Genomic DNA, 23,319 nt, shown 5'->3' with positions numbered 1-23,319 from the left:
AACGTGTCGTTTGATTATTCAACTAAATAAGGTGAGTGATTCGATCATCTCTTCCAGACAACCTTTCGGTAGCAGGAAACTAAGGACTTACAACATTGAACGTTTTACTTAAGATCAAAAATCATATCCTAAACTTGAATAACAGATCACACAATATGCTTGATACTCTTTAAGTGGGAGTATAAAGGACAAAAAGATAATTAGAAAAAACAAAACGCCACGTGAAACCTGCGTAAGGAGATAAGGATATCGCGCGGCACAAAAATGGGTTTTAACGTTTTGCCTCCAAAAATATTTATCAAGTTTAATATTTTGCTCGTGACGTCGCTCGGCTATATCATTAGTCATTAGCTATAAATTTATAGTATTACAATGACTGGCAATTGTCTTATTTTTCTTATTCCCACCGTTCTTCCAGCAGCTTCAGCCATGTTTTCCATCTACCTCCTCATCGGCGCCTGCGTCGCGCTCAGCGCCTGGCTCTACCGTAACTACAGCACGCTGTCCCGTCACGGCATCAAGCATGGCCCCTTTGTCCCGCTACTGGGAGACATGGCTGGCGTGCTGTTCACGAAGGAGCACATTGCTGACGTCGTCATGCGCGCGTATGAGAGATTCCCACAAGAGAGGTGAATGGTGGTACTTTTTGTCAATGCACAAGCACTTGTTTTTACGAATGCGACTCAGATAACACAAAGAGTTACTTTAACATTTCGAATGTGGTGATAGATAATAAACATCAGACCGATGGACGGACTAACAGATAGATAGACAGACAGACAGATAGATAGACAGATATACTGACAGACAGACAGATCGTCAGACAGACATACAGAGTTACTTATGCATTTATAATATCAAGTAGGTATATATGTATACATATTTATGGGCCCAAGTACCTGCCACTACCGTAACTACAGCACGCTGTCCCGCCACGGCATCAAGCTTGGCCCCTTTGTCCCGCTGCTGGGAGACATGGCCGGCGTGCTGTTCTCGAAGGAGCACATTGCTGACGTCGTCATGCGCGCGTATGAGAAATTCCCACAAGAGCGGTGAATGGCTTTTCATACTTTTTAGGGTTCGCACCCAAAGGGTAAAAACGGGAACCTATTACTAAGACTCCAGTGTCCGTCTGTCCGTCTGTCTGTCTGTCTGTCACCAGGCTGTACTTTAAGAACCGTGATAGCTAGACAGTTGAAATTTTCACAGATGATGTATTTCTGTTGCCGCTATAACAACAAATACTAAAAAGTACCTACGGAACTCTCGGTGGGCGAGTCCGATTTGCACTTGTCCAGTTTTTGTAACTGCACAAGCACTTGATTTTACGAAAGATACTCAGTTAACACAAACGGTTATTAGGTACTTTATTAACATTTTAAATGTCTCTTTGCTTAGTTTGGAACTGGGACGATCTAAGTATATACCGTAAAAGTATAAGACTTTGCCCTTTAACATAACTTTGCCCACTGCGTCATCGTCATCATCAATAGCCACTGCATCCCTGACGGATGATTGTTGCAACGCTGTGTCAAAGCGGTTGATACGGAAAATGCATTTCCGCTTAATGGCTATACAGGCCTATTGCTGCACGGCGCTTCTTGCCGCATAAGTCGCATGTGTGAGTTTCTTCACTTTCTTCAGAAAGTGTATCTGTACTTAACTACTTTTAAGTTATTTCGCTTTTACTGAACTGTAACACAGTGGGCAAAGTTATGTTAAAGGGCAAAGTTTTATACTTTTACGGTAACATTGTTCCCAAAGTTTATTAATTTTTCCAGATTGGTGGGTCGCTACGAATTCCTGACTCCCTACGTCATGGTGAAGGACCTTAACCTCTTGAAGAGGATCACTGTTACGGACTTCAACCACTTTGTCGACCGAATAAGTGTCGACGCCAAGGCAGATCCTATCTTTAACAGAATGCTTTTGTGCTTGAGAGGTACCCACTATTACCACACAACAACACAACACAACACCAACACAACAACTAAGTTACAAGTTTTTGTTTAATGTGCATTAGTTTGGATCAAATCTTAGAAACTAAATTAGGACCTCTTCCTGACATTGACTTCGATAAGGTTCAAATTAGCTATACTTATTGAAAGAAATATTATTGATCGACCCTAAAAATGTCCATGTCCAGTCGACTACAAAGAGATGTATCCACTTTTTGATCATACTGCATTGTAATAAAGAGAAATAAGTTTTTGGCAAAAATTTCATTGTTGGTACAAGCTTTTATCGCTGACTGTACTTTTTTTACTACAGACAACTAATACTCATCGAGACAATTCTAAAAACCCCTAACACAATTAGGTTGCGTTGTTTCATCACAGAGTGCCTATGGCCACCTCCTGTCTCCATCATCAGATCAGCTCGATGGTACCATAATATTGCATTGTCATCCGATTTATAAGTACATGCATGCAAAATTTCAGCTCAATCGGAAACCAGGAAGTGGATCAAATTTAACTTGCAAGATTTGATTACAGACCGACAGACAACGGTCAGGTGAAACTAAATAAAAGCTTGTAAAAGTGGATACATCTCTTTAATAAATAATAAATAAATTCATTTATTTGCGACCAACTTGGATCACTATGAGTTAGTAACAGTCTTTGTAGTCGACTGTCCAAGTGTCCATATCTGGGCAGCAACAATGATTTTGAAATTTGCAGCAGCAATGCAATCCAGTCGGCAATAATGTAGCGCCGCAAGACTGTAGCAGCTGGTGCAGTCGGAAACATTACGGTACCTTTAGAGGTGTCACATGCGTGTTAACGATACTTTGGAAACCTGTAGGTGGGGTAAATATAAGATACGGGTAAAATTAAGACAAAGTTATTAACACTCTAAAACTTATTAATATATATGTCATTTAAAAAGAAGTCTACACACAAAGCTTATTTTTAAAAGGAATAGAAATTTACCCCACCTGACCCTACACTGCAATTTCGCGAAGAAACCTCGACGTTTTAATGGTTAAAACCAAATAGCGATGTGTTCTCAGTATGAGTTATGCACGTGCAGCTAGCAAATACCCTGAAATTACAACCACGGTTAACATATTTTGGTCCTAATTTGTTATTTCTGTTTCTGAAAATTAGGAGCAAATAGTAAAAACCAAACCTGACCTTCATAGACATGCTCCAAAATATTATTTATCCCTTATCGCTAATATTATTTGCAGGTGACGAATGGAAAGAAATGCGTTCTGCCCTGAGTCCAGTTTTCACCAGCTCCAAGATCCGACTGATGGTGCCATTCATGGTACAAGTCGGGGACCACATGATCAGGGCTCTGAAGACTAAGATTGAACAGTCTGAAGGTAATTTGTGGATGGTCTTAGAATATATTTACCCCGCGTTATTAGCACAGGGTAAAGGTACCGGTCAGACTGCACCAGCATTACTGCCGCCGTATTGCGGCGCGATATTACTGCCGACTGCATTGCTGACGCAAAATCAAAAATAAAGGCAGCAAGATTGATTTTGACATTTGCAGCAGCCGTTGCAATATTGCTGTAGTAATGCTACCGATATTAATTTAATGCAGGAAACAATTAAGCCCTTTGGATTCTCTAATACAGTCAATTTAAGGACACAAATAATATAGTACATTGTAGGAGTTCTTGTTTGACATATTCCGTTTCGACATTTATCTGTCGTAACTCATAACGCTGTGTCATTGTTTTAGTTGACTACATCGACCTCCAAGCTAAGGACTTGACAAGGCGCTTTGCCAACGATGTGATAGCCACCTGCGTCTTCGGTCTCGACGTCAACTCCCAATATGAAGAGAACGATTTCTTCAAAATGGGCAAGGAGCTCACCACCGTGACTTTTATATTTAAGATGAGGTTCTTGGGATTCATGATTGTGCCTTCGATTATGTCTGTAAGTTTTTTGTTAGCCTACTTTAGTGTTCCAAAGCTGGGCATAAGCTTCTCCTTTTTTTCCCAAACCTGACGTTTGAATTTTCCCATCATTTTGTGTCTGCCTGCACTAACACATTAACCCTCTGATTGAGAACCTTGGCCTCCGAAACGAGAGCGTGCCACCTGTCACGATCCTGCGCAACTTCCTGCCAGTTACTGACGCGAAGCTGAAGCAGATCCGCCATCACACTGTCTTCCCAGCGATACCTGGACCGACCCACCGGAAGGCTACCAGTCGTTCGTCTCAAGAACGCCCTCTTGACAGCCCGATCCTCTCCCTTTCTGAGTAGGTGACCGAACTAGCGAAGTCTGTGGGCTTTCGTTTCGCCGATGACAAAACGATGTATTTCGCTGAAAGAAGAAAGTCAGCTCCTGGTAGCGGAGAGAAAAGTGTTTCGCAAGATCCTGGGACCTATTCGACCTGGGAGAGATGACGGCTCCGGAAAAATGCCGAGATCGAGGAGTTAGTGGCTGAAACCAATATCATCGGCACTAGCACATTATGTCTCCTAAATTTGATTTGCCAAAATAAAATGGGCCCTATCTAATGGACCCATTTTATTTTTAGATTCTTCTAAGTTAAACAAGTAGAAGAAGAAGCAGAGGAGGAGTTAAGAACCTGTGATATTCGATATTTGATATTTATTGAAATCAAATTTTACAGCATTACAGCGAACACCAATGCAATGTAAAATAAATGTTTGATTCGCAAAAACGTAAAAAATCTTTAAAAAGTTTATGTCTTTGGTCGGCAAACAAGTCGCAGTCAGGTGCAAAAGATGAACGAATAAAGAATTGATTGAAGCAAAATTTATTATTGTAGGCTCTACAGCTGACAGTGTTCTCACAGAAGGTGATAGGTTTTTTCACAAACGTGGTGCTGGGAGCCATAAAACAACGTGAAGAGCAAAACATCTATCGGCCAGACATGATCCACCTACTCATGGAAGCCAAGAAAGGTATTTGTCACATTGTATAACTGGTTAAGCTTTTCTTTAACACATATTGCACATATTCATTTTAAAATTTGATAAAAAAAACTAAAACAATATAGGTACTTAATTCAAACTCAACTTATTTGTGACTATTTGTTCTTTGTATACCTACTTAATTTTTATAAGTGAGAACCTGAAATTGGCTCTGTGAATCTATTTTAGTATTTAGAAATGTTTATAGCTGTTGGTTTTCCATGTATGTAATTTAAAAAAAAACTATTATGAGAAGATGAATGCGGATTTCAGTTTTCGAAAGTCACATTTTTAATGTAAACCTTCGCTATGTAGGCATTCTTTCCCACAAATTCTGAAATTAATGCAAAACTTGAGTCTTGTGGTAAATGAAAATCTCTTGGTTAATAGAGACGCCTCAATAACATATACTCGCTGCTTTGCTGGCCAGCGATCCATTGTCGATAATTAATCCGCAACACTCACAAAACTGAAATACCTACCCCCGCGTGTCCCTCGTACTTCGAGTTAGAAAATTATTCCAATTTGAAATCGGAAATCTGTCGCTGGACATCCTGTATTATTTTTTTGATTTTAGGAAAACTGGCGCATGACACAAAGTCTACAAAAGACGACCATGCCGGTTTTGCTACAGTAGAGGAGTCTGATGTTGGAAAAGTTAAAAATAAAACGGGTATAATATAATTATACGAACCCTTCTAGAAATAATCATACAATAAATTCTCAGCAGAAAATAGATTTAGATTTAGATTTAGATATTTATTCTCATAATATTAAATTACATTATAAATTATGCTAGACTAATCTACACGAATAGGTATGATGCTTAATTTTTTTTTTTTTTACTTCTTTATTGTGGACATTACGAAATTTCACGATTTGAATATTTTTTTCTAAGACTTTAATCATACAAATTCAAAGAAGTAGAAGGTTTTAACATGGCGATAAAGATAAAGTACGAAAATTTGCCTCACAAATCTGTTTATTTTATGATGTCCATGGAAAAGTCGCATAACCTTAACTCATACTAACACAGCTTTTGGACTGTGTATGATTTGCCCTCATTTCTCTTACAGAAGTGGAGTCAAAGCGAGACTATTCTTGTCCTTATGGACACATTGTGGACTTGTTTTTACGTAATTTATTCTTCCCAATCTGGACAGACATTGATCTAGTGGCCCATGCAGTGATCTTCCTGTACGCCGGTTACGACACTGTTGCCTCGACTATGTCGTTCGTGCTCTATAGACAATAAAAGAACCATCAATAATGTTAGAGTCTGTTCGGAAAAAGAAGAGTCGTGGAATGTATTGGACCCCATACATTCCACGACTGAAACCGAGACTTTATTGTCCTTATGGACACATTGTGGTCATGCTTTTACGTAATTTATTCTTCCCAGTCTGGACAGACTTTGATCTAGTGGCCCAAGCAGTGATCTTCCTCTTCCCCGGTTACGACACTGTTGCCTCGACCATGTCGTTCCTCCTCTACGAGCTGGCCGTCAACCCTGACTGTCAGGAGAGGCTGTTCCGGGAGATCCAGGAGAATGAGGAGAAAAACGGGAAGATTGACTATAATTCAGTGCAGCATATGACGTATTTGGATATGGTTATATCAGGTAAGGTTTTATTGTCAGTTTTCCATCAGTATGTAAGCAAGTAAATATGTGTTACAGACATTCACTTTCCAAGCAAAGCTGACATGAACTCTAATCTAGGAGCTGTAGCTTTCTATATTGGTGCTACACTTAACAAAGTTTTGCGTGATAATTGTATTATTTTCCATGTAAATATGTATATTAAAATGAAGTAAAAGTAGCATATTGTTATTTTAAGTCGGGAAGGTTCAATCAGGTAAGGTAACAAAGTTTGTAAATAAGAATCGTAGTTATCATTATAATAATAGACGCTACCCTGGCATTAGTGCTGTAGTTTTGCGCCGCTTCCACAAAACCTTCTGTCAAATTCTATCATTTTCAGAGGTTCTTCGCAAGTGGCCTGGTAGTATATCGCAGACCCGTGTTTGTGTCAAAGACTACAACCTGGGGAAACCCAACGACAAAGCTACCAAAGATGTTATCGTAAGTATTTAGAATAAAGCTTGACTACTAACTTCTATTAGCAACTCTTGATTTTTTTTTCTGCAGCTTCGCAAAGGAGAAGCAGTACAAATACCGATGTGGGCGTACCATCGCGACCCCAAATACTTCCCGGACCCTGAAAAGTTTGACCCTGAGCGCTTCTCCGTAGAAAACAAGCACAAAATTGACCCTGTTGCCTACATGCCCTTCGGATTGGGACCCAGGAACTGCATTGGTGGGTATCAGGAAACTGAAAGGAGTTATCATGTTGTCAAACATTTTAAAATCATGGTTCAGAGGAAAGGGGTCGACAGGTTCTTCATACAAACAAGGTCCCCATTTTCCTCTTTGGATATTGGCATTATGGAAAATGCAGCACCAGTTGTCGCATTCGCAAAACAAGTCACGTTGAATTTTTCGCGCGTAAGTTTTAAATTAAATACGATATCTCCTAAGATACCGTACCTATTCATATAAATTGTATGGTATAAAGGGCCATTATAATATTTGTTTTATAAGATGTAGTGATTAGAAGAATTAGGAGCGAAAAAGGCTAGTTATTTTATATTAAAATATTGCTATAGTATGCTAGGGAAACGATTCGACTGAAAATAAATCAAAATTAGATTTTCTTGATTTTTTTCCTATAAAGCCAACTTTAACCCTTTAAGGTTTTGGTTGGAGTCTGCCCTTGCAAATATAGTTTCCATGTTATTTTTTTCATGGCATATTATGCTCTTGTTTAAAACGTGTAAAAATTCAATATATAAACTACAATTTTACTTTAGCCCCCTCTTAATGTCATATTTTTAGTAATTGACTTAGCTAGGCTCCAACATTCCGTTGCCCTAAATACTAAGCTTATCCCTAACTTATTTTTTGGTTTAACCAGCATCAAGATTTGCCCTCTGCGAGATAAAGGTGATGGCGTATCAACTGCTACTCCATATGGAAGTCACGCCCTGCGAGAAGACTATCATCCCGATTACTCTGTCTGCACAAAATGGCTTCCGAATGTCTGTGACTGGAGGCAACTGGGTTAGGTTTAGACCACGGAAGAATGGGGTTGGCAACTGTCAAAAGCTTTTATAGATGGTGCATAGGTTTTCCCTGTTCGTAGTTTGTTGGCTAAAAGGGATAGCATCCGGGGTCATAAAAAAAAAGATCGATCTAGCTAGGTCTTATCTCTGGGAAATTGGGGATTTTTGATTTTTTATATGTTTTCCGAGCAAAACTCGGTCTTCCAGATATTGTATAGTAACCACTTGTATCTAACTTTAATTTTAAGTTCCTGCATATACAAAATGTTTGACTAACCTTTTATGGATTTCTGTGGTCCGAAATAAAAGATTTTTATTTTATTTTATTTATTTTATTAGTGCGAGGACAACTCGATATAGATAAAATTATAAAATTATAATCTCTATGATATTTAGGTTTATTTTTTTTGTCATATGATATTTAGGTATTTCTAATGATATTTGATTAATGATGAGGAAATAATCATAAGTAATAGATAGGCAAAGGATTAGATAATACATAGGTAGGCTAGAAAAGGGGTTTCAATCGATGTGTGGAAGGGCGGCACCGTCATCGAACCCAAGCCACCTGGCAGTGGACTTAAAGGATGGCTCACGTTAGACCGGGCCGTGTCCGGGCCGGAGCTTCCGGAGTTTACTTTTCTATGACATGACAGGCGATCACGTGATGTTTTCCATAGAAAACGATGCCCCGGAAGCTCCGGCCCGGACACGGCCCGGTCTAACGTGAGTCATCCTTAAACCGGCGGCGTGTGCCTCGGATACACATGCTGGTGGCGCGTATAACGGCGATACTGATCCTGCATCTCAGCCAGCCCAGTATGGTGCTTAGAGAACGGTTCCACCGTTGAGATATAGTTTCTGCCGTATGTTTTATAAAGGAGGACATTTGGGGTGCATAGACGCTGTCAACAGATGTTACGAGTGGGGTGAACGTTGCATGTCGCATTTCACAGGCCGTGGAATATTTTCTCTGCTTTTCGTCTTCAGCTGATTTTAGTACAAATGTGACGGGTCGTGAGAGGTAAGAAGGAGCGTCAGTGTCGACGACACGGATATCAAACAACGCCTCCCTCTGCGCATCCCAAACGCCGCGACAAGATAGATCTGCACGTAGGCCGCAGTCATTTTCCGAGATTATTGGTTCTTTTGTCACGTTGCCCCACGCGTGTTGTCAAAGTTCACAAAATAACAGGCCTATTCGGATTTTGAGATAATCACAAGACCTTGAGACAATTTAGAGATCAACTAGATCTACATTAGATATACTGACGGAAGTAGTGTCACCCAATGTATGGGACGTGCAAATTTTGGTATCGGATGAATTCACTTGGCACAGACATAATATACGTAAAGCTAAGCTAATACAGCCCGGTAGCCAAACGCCACCCCCTGGCAGGTAGACAGGGGGGCCAGTTAAAGATACACGCCGCCGCGCTTCAGAAAAAAAATCATATCGGCTTCTTTATACGTATCACCTCGAGTTTGGTGTCATTTCCTGATAAACCAAAGACGTAGTTTTCATTTTTAGTACAAACAATAGACCTTTTCATATAAATTTTACAAGATATATGAAAAAATCTCACAGCACCAGCTAATACTTTTTGTTTCAACAGAAAATACTTTAAAATATATGTACAACATCGTATTAAAAAAAATATAGATGAAAAGCTCAATGAATGCAGATTTTAAAAATATGTAGTTTCATACAATTTATTAGAGACATTTTGTAAAATAAATTAATATACCTCCGCGCGCGGTAACGTGAACTGTGACTGAGTGTAAGCGGGCGGTCTCGCGCTCGGGTGATACGATACGACGAATACTCTGCTGCATAACTACTAGTTATTTTATTTGTTTGATACTGTGCTGTGTGGTGTGATTGTTCAGATATTCAGTCAACTTTGTATTGCAGGTAAGTCAAACTTCGGTATTACGAGTTTATATGTAATATAATGTATTTTACAGTACATATATGGTCCTACTTTCCCGAAATAGTGCGGAAAATAGCACTTTCCGTGCGTACGTCAAAGGTTTAAAGTTTAAATGTACTGTAAAACGTTGTACGATACACGTGCGAATAGGTAATTCGCAACTCGTGTCGATTTAAAACACTCTCTTCGGTCGTGTTTTAATTTATCGACATCGAATCGATTTATCGTTACGAATTTCCACTTTTCCGCACTTGTATCGTAAATAACTAACCGTAGTGACCCTGCCTATGAAGCCGATGGTCCCGGGTTTGAATCCCGGTAAGGGCTTATATATTTGTGTGATGACACAGATATTTGTTTCTGAGTCATGGTTGTTTTCTATCCCCCTTATTCATAAACGTTTACTAAAGTTGACAAGCCGATAATAATCGTTTGTCCCTTTCCGACGTATTGGTATGATGGAAAGGGACAAACGATTATTATCGGCTTGTCAACTTTAGTAAACGTTTATGAATAAGGGGGTATGTATTTAAGTATTTATATATTATATATATCGTTTTCTAGGTACCTACAATAAAAGCCTACTTGAGTTTACCGTGAGGCTTAGTCAATTTGTGCAAAAATGTCCTATAATATTTATTTGTTAATTACTTACTTTAAAACTTTTTCGATTTTACGGGTCTCGTTTGTAAGTCTCTTGTGCGTACAGGCCGAAAAGCCATTGCTTGCCACCACGCTTTGTTCGGGTCTTTCGTATGGGGACAAGCGATGGTGGCAATTCAAAATCTTCCCAGTCCGGCGGATTGGGGATGGGACTTGGTGTCAAGTAATTGGATACCAAAGTGGACTACTGCACCAGTTGCTGCTACCGCTTGTCGTGAGCTAATTCGGTGCAAGTGCAAGTCATAGTGCGCGGTGTTAGATGCAACTGTCTAAAAAAACAGTTAACATGCTCCGAATTATGCCACTGTGGTGGAAAATGTAATTAAAAAACAGAAGAATGGAAAAATCCCTCGTTAACACGAAATAAAATGCTGTTCCCTTCCTTTCAGAGCCCAAAACCTCCATAACTCAAACTATTTAACCGGACGAAGTAATCAACGATTCCCTTCACGACTATCCAGTACAATTTTTACCTCTACTCGAAAAAATAAATTTAAGCCCTACAACTCCAAAAAATGTCGTTTTGTTTTACCACCTCTATAACTATAACTTGAAGTTATTTACTAACAATCCTCTGTAACTGGAAAAAGATAATAATACTGTATTTTATGTGTTTCTATAATTACCTCTCTATCATGAATTTTCCTCCTTAAGGCGATTCCCTCCAAGTAAGAAATAAGTCAAGAAGTAAGTTAAGTATGTATTTCTATATATTTTCTATTAAAAATCAACTTAATATTTGCACAATTATGTGACACTAGACGATTGGAAAAGTTCCTAGGCACCGCCGCGTACCATGCCTGATTTTTTTTAGAAAGAAGTATAATAACTATATATAATAAAGTATATATTTTTTTAAAGCTAGATAAGTGACCTAATAGATACTATTTTTTGTTATACCCAAAATTCAGGATTTTGAAAGATAGTGACAGTTGAATAAAATAAAATTGCAATCCGGTTTTAATATGTTCACAATATTTTCCTTTTTAGGGTTCCGTACCCAAAGGCTAAAACGGGACCCTATTACTAAGACTTCGCTGTCCGTCCGTCCGTCCGTCCGTCCGTCCGTCCGTCCGTCCGTCCGTCTGTCACCAGGCTGTATCTCACGAACCGTGATAGCTAGACAGTTGAAATTTTCACAGATGATGTATTTCTGTTGCCGCTATAACAACAAATACTAAAAACAGAATAAAATAAAGATTTAAATGGGGCTCCCATACAACAAACGTGATTTTTGACCAAAGTTAAGCAACGTCGGGAGTGGTCAGTATTTGGATGGGTGACCGTTTTTTTTTTGCTTTTTTTTTGTTTTTTTTTTTTGCATTATGGTACGGAACCCTACGTGCGCGAGTCCGACTCGCACTTGCCCGGTTTTTTTCTATTAAACTATACATTCAATGTCTCAAAAATGAATTCCTCATGCCCGATTTATCAGAAAATGATACCACACTCGAGGTGTTACGTATATAGAAGCCGATATGATTTTAATTCTGAAGCGCGCCGGCGTGTAAGTTTGATTGCCCCCCCTGCCTACCTGCCAGGGGGTGGCGTTTGGCTACCGGGCTGTATTAGCTAAGCTTTACGTATATTACATCTGTGCCAAGTGAATTCATCCGATACCAAAATTTGCACCCTATGACACTACTTCCCGACTAGATGTGACTTGGATATCTAAGTCATAACTTGTCGAAATCGTTCAAGAGGACCTCCAGAATCGCGGAAACGTCAAATTTGACATATCTATCTTACAAATATCTTTAAATTATCCATATCGTAACTTGTTGAAGACTAGTAGAAATCTAATTCATTTTCCGAATCGAGCCGTGAGGCTCTAATCTCATTATGCCGCCCTGTGATTAGGCCTCCAGTTTTACAGCAGAGCGCGTGGTCGATGTTGAAGCTGCCGTTGCCACAGCTGTCGCATGATTGCGGCATGGCGTTTGGTGTTCTATGGTAGCGTATTGATAGCGCATCTCTGAATTCGAATGGGGATAGATGGATAGATCAAAGTGATCTTTTTTATGTTGAGGAAATGGATATTTCAATGTAAGTATGTATAGTACCTACTTCTTTGTTATGAAATTTATTGACATTTAGATTTTATTCTAGAAACATTCTAGACTAGTAATTTTATACAATTTTTTTTATATTTGACGATCTGTGAAATTCTTAGTATTAAATTTGATCTGTATAATAATCCAATATTACTATGGAATAATATTAACATCAATACATTGCTCTGATAATTAGCTTAAGATGATATAAATGTAATTTACCATTCATAAGTGCTTGTTGCTAGGCCTACACGAATAAAGTATTTGACTTTCACTTTGAAATCACTTTTACAATATTTTTACTACTTATAGCCCAAGCCCTCTCGCGAGTGAGAGGACGCCTGTGCCCAGCAGTGGGACGTATATAGGCTGAATTATTATATATTATAATAATTAATCACTGGCACTGGTACGTTTATGGCCCCGAAACACCGCGCTACGGCGACGACACTGTCGATTTCTTCGACAAATTGCGTTGCTGTCGTTATCGCATAGATCGTGTAATTCACGAAGACGCGTGCTTCAGTTCGTATTGTCATGCCGTTAAAGGTTAGATTTGTCAAATTCGCGCGTCATCGTGAATGACACAATCTATATCTACTGACTCGATTTCGTATGATATTTATTTTTTCTACTCGTCGACTGTAATTCTTGAATTAAGATTTCTTATACCAAACTGCAATGGGGTATTTTTCTTGTATTGGCTCCCAACTCAACTATAATTTATTCATTTCGATACAGTTTAGTCAACTATAATGAAATTGACCAATCACAGCTCGCCGCGATCAAGAGGACGAAACAAAACCATAGCTCAAATTAATTATTTATTTTAGGTTGTAAAGTAGAAACAATTGGTTCGTAAGTCAGAAACGCGCATGGACACCCTTAATATAGCTACATCCATAGACTACGAAAACCACTTAATGTTGCTTGTTAGTCTCCATAGGCTACGGTGGCCAAAATCGAGAAAACAACTGTCTAAAAATTTAATTTAGCGCGGAGAAGTACCAGGGCCTCATGAGTTACGAGAAGATGTCGTTGACCAACCCGCCGTGGGGCGCAGGGCGCATACCAGAATGAAGGTATCGCTGCTGCTCGCGTATCTTAGCTGTATACTTTTGATTTGGTTTTGTTTGTATGATTCTACTAGTTTAAAGTATTATTTTTGTTGATTCGTAGAAAAAGTATTGTATACAATAGTGATATAATCAAGCTTTTCAATCTCGTACCTTACTTAGGCAACTCAGCATGCTTCGTTGCCTAAACACGGTACTCGACTGAAAAACTCTCTATTATATCATGATTGTAGAAAATACTATTAGCAAGTAAGATAAGTTGAAGCGGTGGTGGCCGAGTGGATATGACGTCCGACTTTCAATCCGGAGGTCGCGGGTTCAAATCCTGGCTCGTACCAATGAGTTTTTCGGAACTTATGTACCTATGGAATATCATTTTGATATTTACCACTAGCTTTTCGGTGAAGGAAAACATCGTGAGGAAACCTGCATACATATGCGAAAAAATTCAAAAGGTGTATGTAAAGTCCCCAATCCTCATTGGGCTAGCGTAGGGACTATAGCCCAAGCCCTCTCGCGCCTAAGAGGAGGTCTGTGCCCAGCAGTGGGACATATATAGGCTGAATTATTATTATTGTAGGTATCTCCATTTTGGATTTCACGGGCCTATAAATCTCGGTCTTTTGATAGGTTTGCGTGGGGATATAGATCCAACACTTATTAGAGGCCCTTTAGAGACCTTTAATGTCATATAGAACGGCTACTAGAACCCGTTCACAGGCGCAACAATAGACACCTATGAACCGGCCGCAGCAGGCATTGGGACTATTGTAGAAAAAGTGATCAGTATACTGGTCTATGGCTTGAAGTTTGGAAGGGCACAAAATGCTTTAAAATAGCCACAATCCAGGGTTAGCCACTAACTCGGCGTTAAACGTTAACACAGGGTTAAATTGAACTGGTAACTCCGGCTTTATTTAATTCAATTCAATGAATTTATTTCATTATATTACATAATTAACATTGTCCACAGATTAAGTACGAGTATGATGTATAAAATGTGTCGTTAGTGCATAAATCTTATATTTTTTTATAGCGTGGTCATATGCATAAAGTGATTTGTCACTTTAGCCAATCGCTAGTCTATTTTGCCGCCATTTTGCCTAAGGAGCCATAGTATTTTATACAATCGTGATACAATAGAGAGCTTTTCAGTCGAGTACCGTGTTTAGACAACGAAGCTTGCTCAGTTGTCTAAGTAAGATACGAGATCGAAAAGCTTGTTTATATCACTATTGTATACAATACTTTTTCTACGCGTCAAAAAAAATAATACTTTAAACTAGTAGAATCATTTAGGTAAACAAACCAAAAGTATACAGCTAAGATACGCGAACAGCAGCGATACCTTCATGTCCTTCATACTCGTACGTACGCGACCGGCCGCCGCGCCCCGCGCCCCACCGCGGGTTGGTCAACGACACCTTCTTGTAACTCATGAGGCCCTGGTACTTGCTCCGCGCTAAATTCAATTTTAGACAGGATTTCTTGATTTTGGCCACCGTAGCCTATGGAGACTAACAACTAACGCTAAGTGGTTTTCGTAGTCAATGGATGTTGCTATATTAAATTGCCCTATTAAATGACGTTCTTTTGCGGCACATAAAACTGCATGATGCCCAGTTCGGGTTCCGGGCTGGGTTGTCTACAGAATCAGCAATTTTGTGTCTCAAGGGGACAGTCAATTATTACACAGAGAGGAACTCACCGGTATACGCGTGCTTTCTAGATTTGTCAAAGGCTTTTGATACCGTATTATATAGCCAGCTTTGGGACAAACTGGAGGGCGCGGGTGTACCGGCTGAATGTATATCTATCCTGAGGTACTGGTACGGTCATCAAAAGAATCAGGTGAGGTGGGGCTCGGCTTTGTCACACTCGTATGGCATGGAATGTGGTGTGAGGCAGGGGGGACTTACGTCTCCTCTGCTTTTCAACCTATATATCAATGACCTCATAGGCGAGCTCAGCAACACTCATACAGGCTGTCACATAGACAATACGTGTGTTAACAATATCAGCTATGCCGATGATATGGTGTTGTTGGGGCCGTCGGTGAGGTCAATCCGAGAACTCGTCGCTATTTGTGAAGCCTATGCGACGGAACACGGGCTCAAATATAACTGTGATGAGAGTGAAGTGCTTGTTTTTAAGAGCGGTAAAATAAAGCCGATGAATGTTCCGCCCATTAAGTTGAACGGCAGCGCACTTCAGGTGGTGACTAAATTTAAATATTTAGGTCATGTAGTCACCGAAGACTTGAAAGATGACAGTGACCTTGAAAGGGAGCGCAGAGCATTGGCAGTCAGGGGTAACATGATTGTTCGCAGATTTGCTCGATGCTCTAAGCCGGTTAAAGTGGCACTTTTTAAGGCATATTGCCAATCTTTTTACGCGAGCAGTCTGTGGGTGACATACACCCGTAAGGCTGCCAATGTTCTGCGCATCCAATACAACAACATTTTCAGGATGCTGATGAAGCTGCCCCGGTTCTGTAGCGCATCTGGTATGTTCGCGGAGGCGCACACGGACGGGTTCCACGCCATCATCCGCAAGAAAGTGGCCTCCTTGCTCAGTCGCGTTCGAAGCAGCAGCAACAGCATCCTGGGACTGTTTGCGAATAGGTTTGACTGCCCCATTTATAACAAATGGAGGCAAACAATGCTGGGGCTTGTGTAAAATATAGATATTAATTTATTTAGTTGTTATTTTAATTGTTATTAGTTTTTACTTTTTTGTATACTAACATAGACTAAGGCATTGTTACTAACAACTTTTATGGGCCACAGGTCTGAAATAAAGGAATATTTAATTTAATTTAATTTAATTTAATTAAGGGTGTCACATGCGTGTTTCTGACTTATGAACCAATTGTTTCTACTATACAACCTAAAATAAATAATTAATTTGAGCTATGGTTTTGTTTGATTTTTTTGACCCGGGTATGTCCTTAAACTACGTCCAAGACCACCGGTGGACGGGCAGCAGCGTCCCTCAAATTCGGTGTACTCGACTGCGATCGCCAACCCGCCTGCTAAGCGTGGCGATTATGGCATTCACCCCCCCATCATGATGAGCACAATAAAACCACGGCCCCGAGGTTCCGGCGACCCCCGGTGCTCTGGCTATGGTAGCGGTCAGGGCATTAGCGGGGTCAGGGGTGCTAAGAATCTCCAGCAAAGATCCGGCTACCCGCCCCGACGACGACTGGCCCTGGTAATACACAACATACGCACTATGAGGACTGACGAAAAGATCTGCGAGCTGGAAGAGGAACTGAGCAGGTTACACTGGGACATTGTAGGGTTATGTGAAGTCCGTAGAGAGGGGGAGGACACGACAACCCTGAAGTCTGGTAACTTGCTCTACCACCGGGAGGGCGACCAACGGTCCCAAGGTGGTGTCGGGTTTCTCGTTCACAAGTCCCTCGTAAACAACATAATAACCATCGACAGTGTGTCGAGCAGGGTGGTATACCTAATACTCAGAATATCCAAAAGATATTCGCTGAAGGTCATTCAGGTATACGCACCGACCTCGTCACACTCCGATGATGAAGTAGAAGCTATGTATGAGGACGTAAGTAGGGCCCATACATACTTCTAAAACCTACTTTACTGTTGTTATGGGGGACTTCAACGCAAAGTTGGGCAAGAGAAGCGGGGATGAGTTGAGAGTGGGGCAATTTGGGTATGGGCAACGGAACCCTAGGGGTCAGAGGCTGGCCGACTTTCTGGAGAGAGAGGAACTCTTCATGATGAACTCTTTCTTCCAGAAGCCGCCTCACAGGAAATGGACCTGAATGAGTCCTGACGGTTCCACGAGACACGAGATAGACTTCATCATGACCGACAAGAAACGGATATTCAGTGATGTCTCTGTGATCAACAGGGTAAAGACCGGTAGTGATCACCGAATCGTAAGAGGCACACTGAATATCAATATTAAACTTGAAAGGTCCAGCCTGATGAAGTCTACGCTCCGACCTACTCGAGCCCATGTTCAAAACCCCGAAAGCTTTCAACTCGAGCTCTCTAACCGCTTTGCTTGCCTAGAGAACTTGGCTTCAGTGGACGAAATCAACGACGGGCTAGTGGAAACTGTCCACACAGTAGGGTCTAAGTTTTTTAGACCCCGCCGTAAAGATAGACCTCAGAAATTGACCGAGCAAACCTTAAACCTCATGGCTGAACGATGCTCGCTACAGTTGCAGTCTCCCGATGACGCGGAGTCATATAGGCAGCTCAATAGACGTATATCTAAGGGGTAAGTAATAGAACGTATACAAACCTATAATATATTGCTCAGAATATATACATTCAATTAGTATACTTTTGAATGGCATAACGTGCAATAAGTGTAACGTGCGATACGTATAACAATGAATTCTATAATTTTATAATGTAACTTTACATATAATATCGTTTATGATAAGTATAAAAAAGGTATAACGTTGAAATAATATAATATACAAAAAAAATACCACGCAATAAACCTAACCTTTTACTTTTCTGGGGGGTAACAGTTCTAACCTAACCTAATACTTTTCTGGTAGCAGTTTCTTTCTCTGAGGGGTCACAGTTCTAACCTAACCTAACCTACTTTTCTGGTAGCGTTTTTTTCTGTGGGGGGTCACAGTTCTAACCTAACCTAACCTATTTTTATGGTAGTAGTTTCTTTTTCTGTGGAGTAACAGTTCTAACCTAACCTAACCTACTTTTCTGGTAGTAGTTTCTTTCTCTGAGGGGTCACAGATCTAACCTAACTTAACCTACTTTTCTGGTAGCAGTTTCTTTTTCTGGGGAGTCACAGTTCTAACCTAACCTAACGTACTTTTCAGGTAGCAGTTTCTTTTTCTGGGGAGTCACAGTTCTAACCTAACTTAACCTACTTTTCTGGTAGCGGTTTCTTTTTCTGGGGAGTCACAGTTCTAACCTAACCTACTTTTCTGGTAGCAATTTTTTTTTCTGGGGAGTCACAGTTCTAACCTAACCTACTTTTCTGGTAGCAGTTTCTTTCTCTGAGGGGTCACAATTCTAACTTAACCTAACCTACTTTTCTGGTAGCGGTTTCTTTTTTCTGGGGAGTCACAGTTCTAACCTAACCTAACCTACTTTTCTGGTAGCAGTTTTATTTTTCTGGGGAGTCACAGTCCTAACCTAACCTACATTTCTGACAGTAATTAGTCGATGACCTATGAAATACTGAGCTATCCAAATAATTTTACTGATGTTTTGTTCAGATACTTATATGAGATGTTATTCATTATTTTAATTTATATGCATAATGAATGTTATATTATTAAATATATTAAAAACGGGTCACTCACGTATTTTAAGTCGAAAAACGCTCGACATGTTTCACTCCGTATCGAGGAGTGTCATCAGGAGCTTGCGTTGTTGTTTTTAATATATTTAATATGTCTGTGTCTCACGGAAGTTTTGTTATTAAAATGTTATATTAAATGTAATTAGTTTATTTTTATGTTATACCAAACAGCGGTATGTATATTGTATGTTATATTATTATTATGTTATACTAATTGAAAATATAGATTTAGTGCATTATACATAAGATTAGTATACGTTTTGAACGTTTGTAAACTGAAATTATACCAAAAGTTCGTATTCATTATGATACGCACCCTATCTAAGTCCTTGCGACATGATCTGCGTCTCTTTAATACTAACCGTATTAAAGAGACTATTGGGCGAAACCAAGGCTCCAAAGTGTTCGCAAAGGACAAGTATATTGGGCAAAGCCAGCTGACAAAGCTGAAACGGGAAGATGGCAGCATAGCGTCGAGCAAAGCGGAGGTTTTACGTGAGATCGAGAGGTTCTATGGACAGTTATACACTTCGATCGCAAAGCCCGTTGACAGCTTGGTAGGAGATCCAACAGCCAAGCTGTCCCGACATTATACCGAAGATATCCCGGACATCAGTTTGTACGAGATTAGGATGGCCCTGAAGCAGCTTTAAAGAACAACAAGGCGCCGGGCAAAGACGGAATCACTTCAGAGCTTCTGAGAGCGGGTGGAACACCGGTACTTAAAGTCCTCCAGAAGCTGTTTAATTCCGTCTTGTCCGAGGGCATAACGCCTGAAACATGGAATAGAGGCGAGGTGGTGCTGTTCTTCAAAAAAGGTGATAACAACCTATTGAAGAACTACAGACCCATCACGCTTCTGAGCCATGTCTATAAGCTGTTTTCAAGGGTCATCACGAACCGTCTCGAACACAGACTTGATGACTTCCAGCCTCCCGAACAAGCCGGTTTCCGAAAAGGCTATAGTACCATAGACCACATCCATACGCTGCGGCAAGTTATACAGAAGACCGAAGAGTATAACTTGCCATTATGCTTAGCGTTTGTGGACTATGAGAAAGCCTTCGATTCGGTGGAAACATGGGCGGTGCTTGAGTCTCTTCAGCGATGCCATATTGACTATCGGTACATCGAAGTGTTGAAGTGTTTGTATAGTAACGCCACCATGTCGGTCCGAGTACAGGAGCAGAGCACGAGGGCGATTCCATTGCGAAGAGGCGTAAGGCAGGGAGACGTTATCTCTCCGAAACTGTTTACTGCCGTAATGGAAGACGCCTTCAAGCTCCTGGAATGGGAAGGACTTGGCATCAACATCAACGGCGAATACATCACTCACCTTCGGTTTGCCGACGATATCGTAGTCATGGCAAAGTCGATGGAGGAACTCAGCATGATGCTCGATGACCTCAACCGAGTTTCACAACGGGTGGGCTTGAAAATGAACATGGACAAGACGAAACTTATGTCAAATGCCAATGTTGTGCCCATCCCAGTCTCTGTTGGGAACTCGGTACTCGAAGTTGTTGACTCGTACATCTACCTAGGACAAGTAGTCCAATTAGGTAGGTCCAACTTCGAGAAAGAGGTCAACCGCCGAATCCAACTCGGTTGGGCAGCGTTCGGGAAACTACGTAATGTCTTTTCGTCCGACATACCTCAGTGCCTCAAGACGAAAGTCTTTAATCAATGTGTGTTACCAGTGATGACTTACGGCTCCGAAACGTGGTCTTTCACTATCGGCCTCATCTCAAAACTCAAAGTCGCTCAACGAGCTATGGAGAGGGCTATGCTCGGAGTTTCTCTACGTGATCGAATCAGAAATGAGGAGATCCGTAGACGAACTAAAGTCACCGACATAGCCCACCGGATTAGCAAGCTGAAGTGGCAATGGGCAGGCCACATTGTACGCAGAGAAGATGGCCGATGGGGTCGAAAAGTGCTCGAGTGGAGACCACGGACTAGCAAGCGCAGCGTAGGACGTTCACCCACAAGATGGACAGACGATCTTGTTAAGGTCGCCGGAAGACGCTGGATGCGGGTCGCTTCCAACCGGCACGTATGGAGGTCCAAGGGGGAGGCCTATGTTCAGCAGTGGACGTCTTATGGCTGAGATGATGATGATGATGATGGTTTTGTTTCGTCCTCTTGATCGCGGCGAGCTGTGATTGGTTAATTACATTCTAGTTGACTAAACTGTATCGAAATGAATATTATAGTTGAGTTGGGCCCATTAAAAATACCCAATTGCAGTTTGGTATAAGAAATCTTAATTCAAGAATTATAGTCGACGAGTAGAAAAACACTTTTTGTTTGGTTTGATGCATGGTATAATAATATACTCCGCCTGGTACTCTCTTCCCGTCTTTTCGTGGTCACGTGACTGACACAAGCCTACGTCATCATACGACAGCGCTATATGATAATATGCGATAGCGCTATATAAAGTGGCAATGTTATTGTGACGTAGGCTTGTGTCACTCTGGGAAGAGAAGACCATGTTTTATTAGACTATGGTTTGACGTAAACTTTCTTACGTCAAACCTCTGGGGTTACGAATTTGTCCTTATAACGTTCGTGCATAAAAGGTTTTGTCCAAAATGTCCAAGCATAACACGATTTGTAAATTTTTAAATCGCAAAAAATCTAAGTTTATTTTAATTTGTATTGGTAGTTATTCCGAATCATTATAAAATGGTATTAGTCTGCAATATTCCTTTTAATTAACAGCATTAAATTTCCTTTGTATCAATCATCATCATCTTCCTGGCGTCGTTCCGGCATTTTGCCACGGCTCATGGGAGCCTGGGGTCCGCTTGGCGACTAATCCCAAGAATTCCTTCCTGCCTTTGTATCAATGTAATTTGAAATAAAAGTTTTTCCATTTAGAGTCTGTGCGAAAAGAGAAGAGTCGTGGAATGTATGGGGCCCAATACATTCCACAACTCTTCTCTTTCCGAACAGATTATCTCAGTTTGACATCACGGTGACAAATCAGGTTTTGATAAGCTTCTCATTTATCTATCTAATCTATCTATCGATCTACCTAAGTATATAGTTACCTTCTTACCCGTAGAGTTGCGTGTAATGATGGTTGTCCAAACATCTTATCTACATGTATAAATTGTATAATGTGCGTACGATTTAATATCAGTTCTCTTCTAGCCTTCAACTCCGACGAGCGTTAGGCTAGCAATTGTATTAATTTAAGTGCTTTAGCTTAGCTTATCTGTGAACGAGTGAGAGCGTCAGTAATAATATAATTATTATCGATTTTTGCAGTGTTAGAACCATATATATCTAAACCATTTGATTTCGTCAGCACCGGTGAGTTTGTTTTATATACCCTGACAAGAATTTATTTATTTTGGCATTTGGTACAAAGATACCTACTAATTGAGTCACTTAACTTCAAACTCGGGTAAATCCATCCGTCAGATTATTCGATTTTGGTATTAAGAAAACGTAAATAGGGTAGATATTTGCTGAGAGGCTCCAATGGATTTACCCGAGTTTAAAGTTAAGCGACACAATTTGAGTCGCTTAACTTCAAACTCGCGAGTTTAGTATTAAGAAAAGGTAAAGCTGATATAAGCTGAGGATATTTGCTGTGAGTGTCGAATGAATTTACCCGAGTTTGAAGTTAAGCGACATATTATTTTGCTGGAAAGGAGACTCTTTGACTCTTTGAAAGTTATCAAATTCAACCTATTCAAACAAGAAGAAAATATGTCGCAAATATAAACGATGCCAAAAAAGATCGGTTGTTAAAGATGCTGCATTGCAGATTGCAGCACGAAAATATATTATTAATAGGTACAACACAACAAAATATTTACCAATATTTACTGACATTTTATTTGACTATATACAGGGGTATTAATAGTATATCCGAGAATATTCGGCATGAACCAAATAAGAAAAAATTCAGAAGCGCATTGAGAATTAGAGACTACCTACTGCAAACACTTATGTGACAATTGCACACGCGAAGGTGTCACTTAAGTGTTAAGATTAAATAATAATTGTAATATACGTTGGTACTTAAAAAATATACACATATATATGTAGACTATGTAGAGACTCTTACCTGCAGATAAACTGTAAATAATACAGTTTTGTAGGGATCTGTCTAGATTTAAGCTCTGTACTGTGTATTAATAATTAATAAAATTACTGCCGCCAGATTGCAGAACTAGCACATATTGTAAACCATACATTAACTTTAGAACATAC

The 23,319-nt window shown here is 40.2% G+C and overlaps 2 protein-coding genes across 2 annotated transcripts in view; both read left to right on the top strand.

Moving 5' to 3' along the window:
* Positions 1-23,319, top strand: part of LOC134791627 (uncharacterized) — an 85,491-nt gene that overhangs the window by 25,666 nt on the left and 36,506 nt on the right. The window lies entirely within an intron of this gene.
* LOC134791576 (probable cytochrome P450 9f2) lies at positions 430-8,101 on the top strand. The gene is made up of 11 exons (XM_063762626.1): positions 430-629; positions 897-1,052; positions 1,782-1,942; positions 3,194-3,331; positions 3,700-3,899; positions 4,764-4,899; positions 5,486-5,581; positions 6,311-6,529; positions 6,891-6,991; positions 7,058-7,226; positions 7,884-8,101. The coding sequence occupies exons 1-11, from the start codon at positions 430-432 to the stop codon at positions 8,081-8,083; spliced, it is 1,776 nt and encodes a 591-aa protein (XP_063618696.1). The 3' UTR covers positions 8,084-8,101.

Source organism: Cydia splendana, chromosome 6 (assembly GCF_910591565.1).
Source record: "Cydia splendana chromosome 6, ilCydSple1.2, whole genome shotgun sequence".
NCBI lineage: Eukaryota > Metazoa > Arthropoda > Insecta > Lepidoptera > Tortricidae > Cydia > Cydia splendana.
Note: the sequence above shows the minus strand (reverse complement) of the source record. Positions and strands in the feature narration are given on the sequence as shown.

What these genes read in the sequence shown, in the direction of transcription:
- LOC134791576 (XM_063762626.1), top strand. Translation starts at nt 430, where the DNA reads ATGTTTTCCATCTACCTCCTCATCGGCGCCTGCGTCGCGCTCAGCGCC. An exon ending in GAGAGATTCCCACAAGAGAG is followed by an intron (nt 630 to 896) that starts GTGAATGGTGGT and finishes TATGGGCCCAAG; the next exon opens with TACCTGCCACTACCGTAACT. An exon ending in GGGACCCAGGAACTGCATTG is followed by an intron (nt 7,227 to 7,883) that starts GTGGGTATCAGG and finishes TGGTTTAACCAG; the next exon opens with CATCAAGATTTGCCCTCTGC.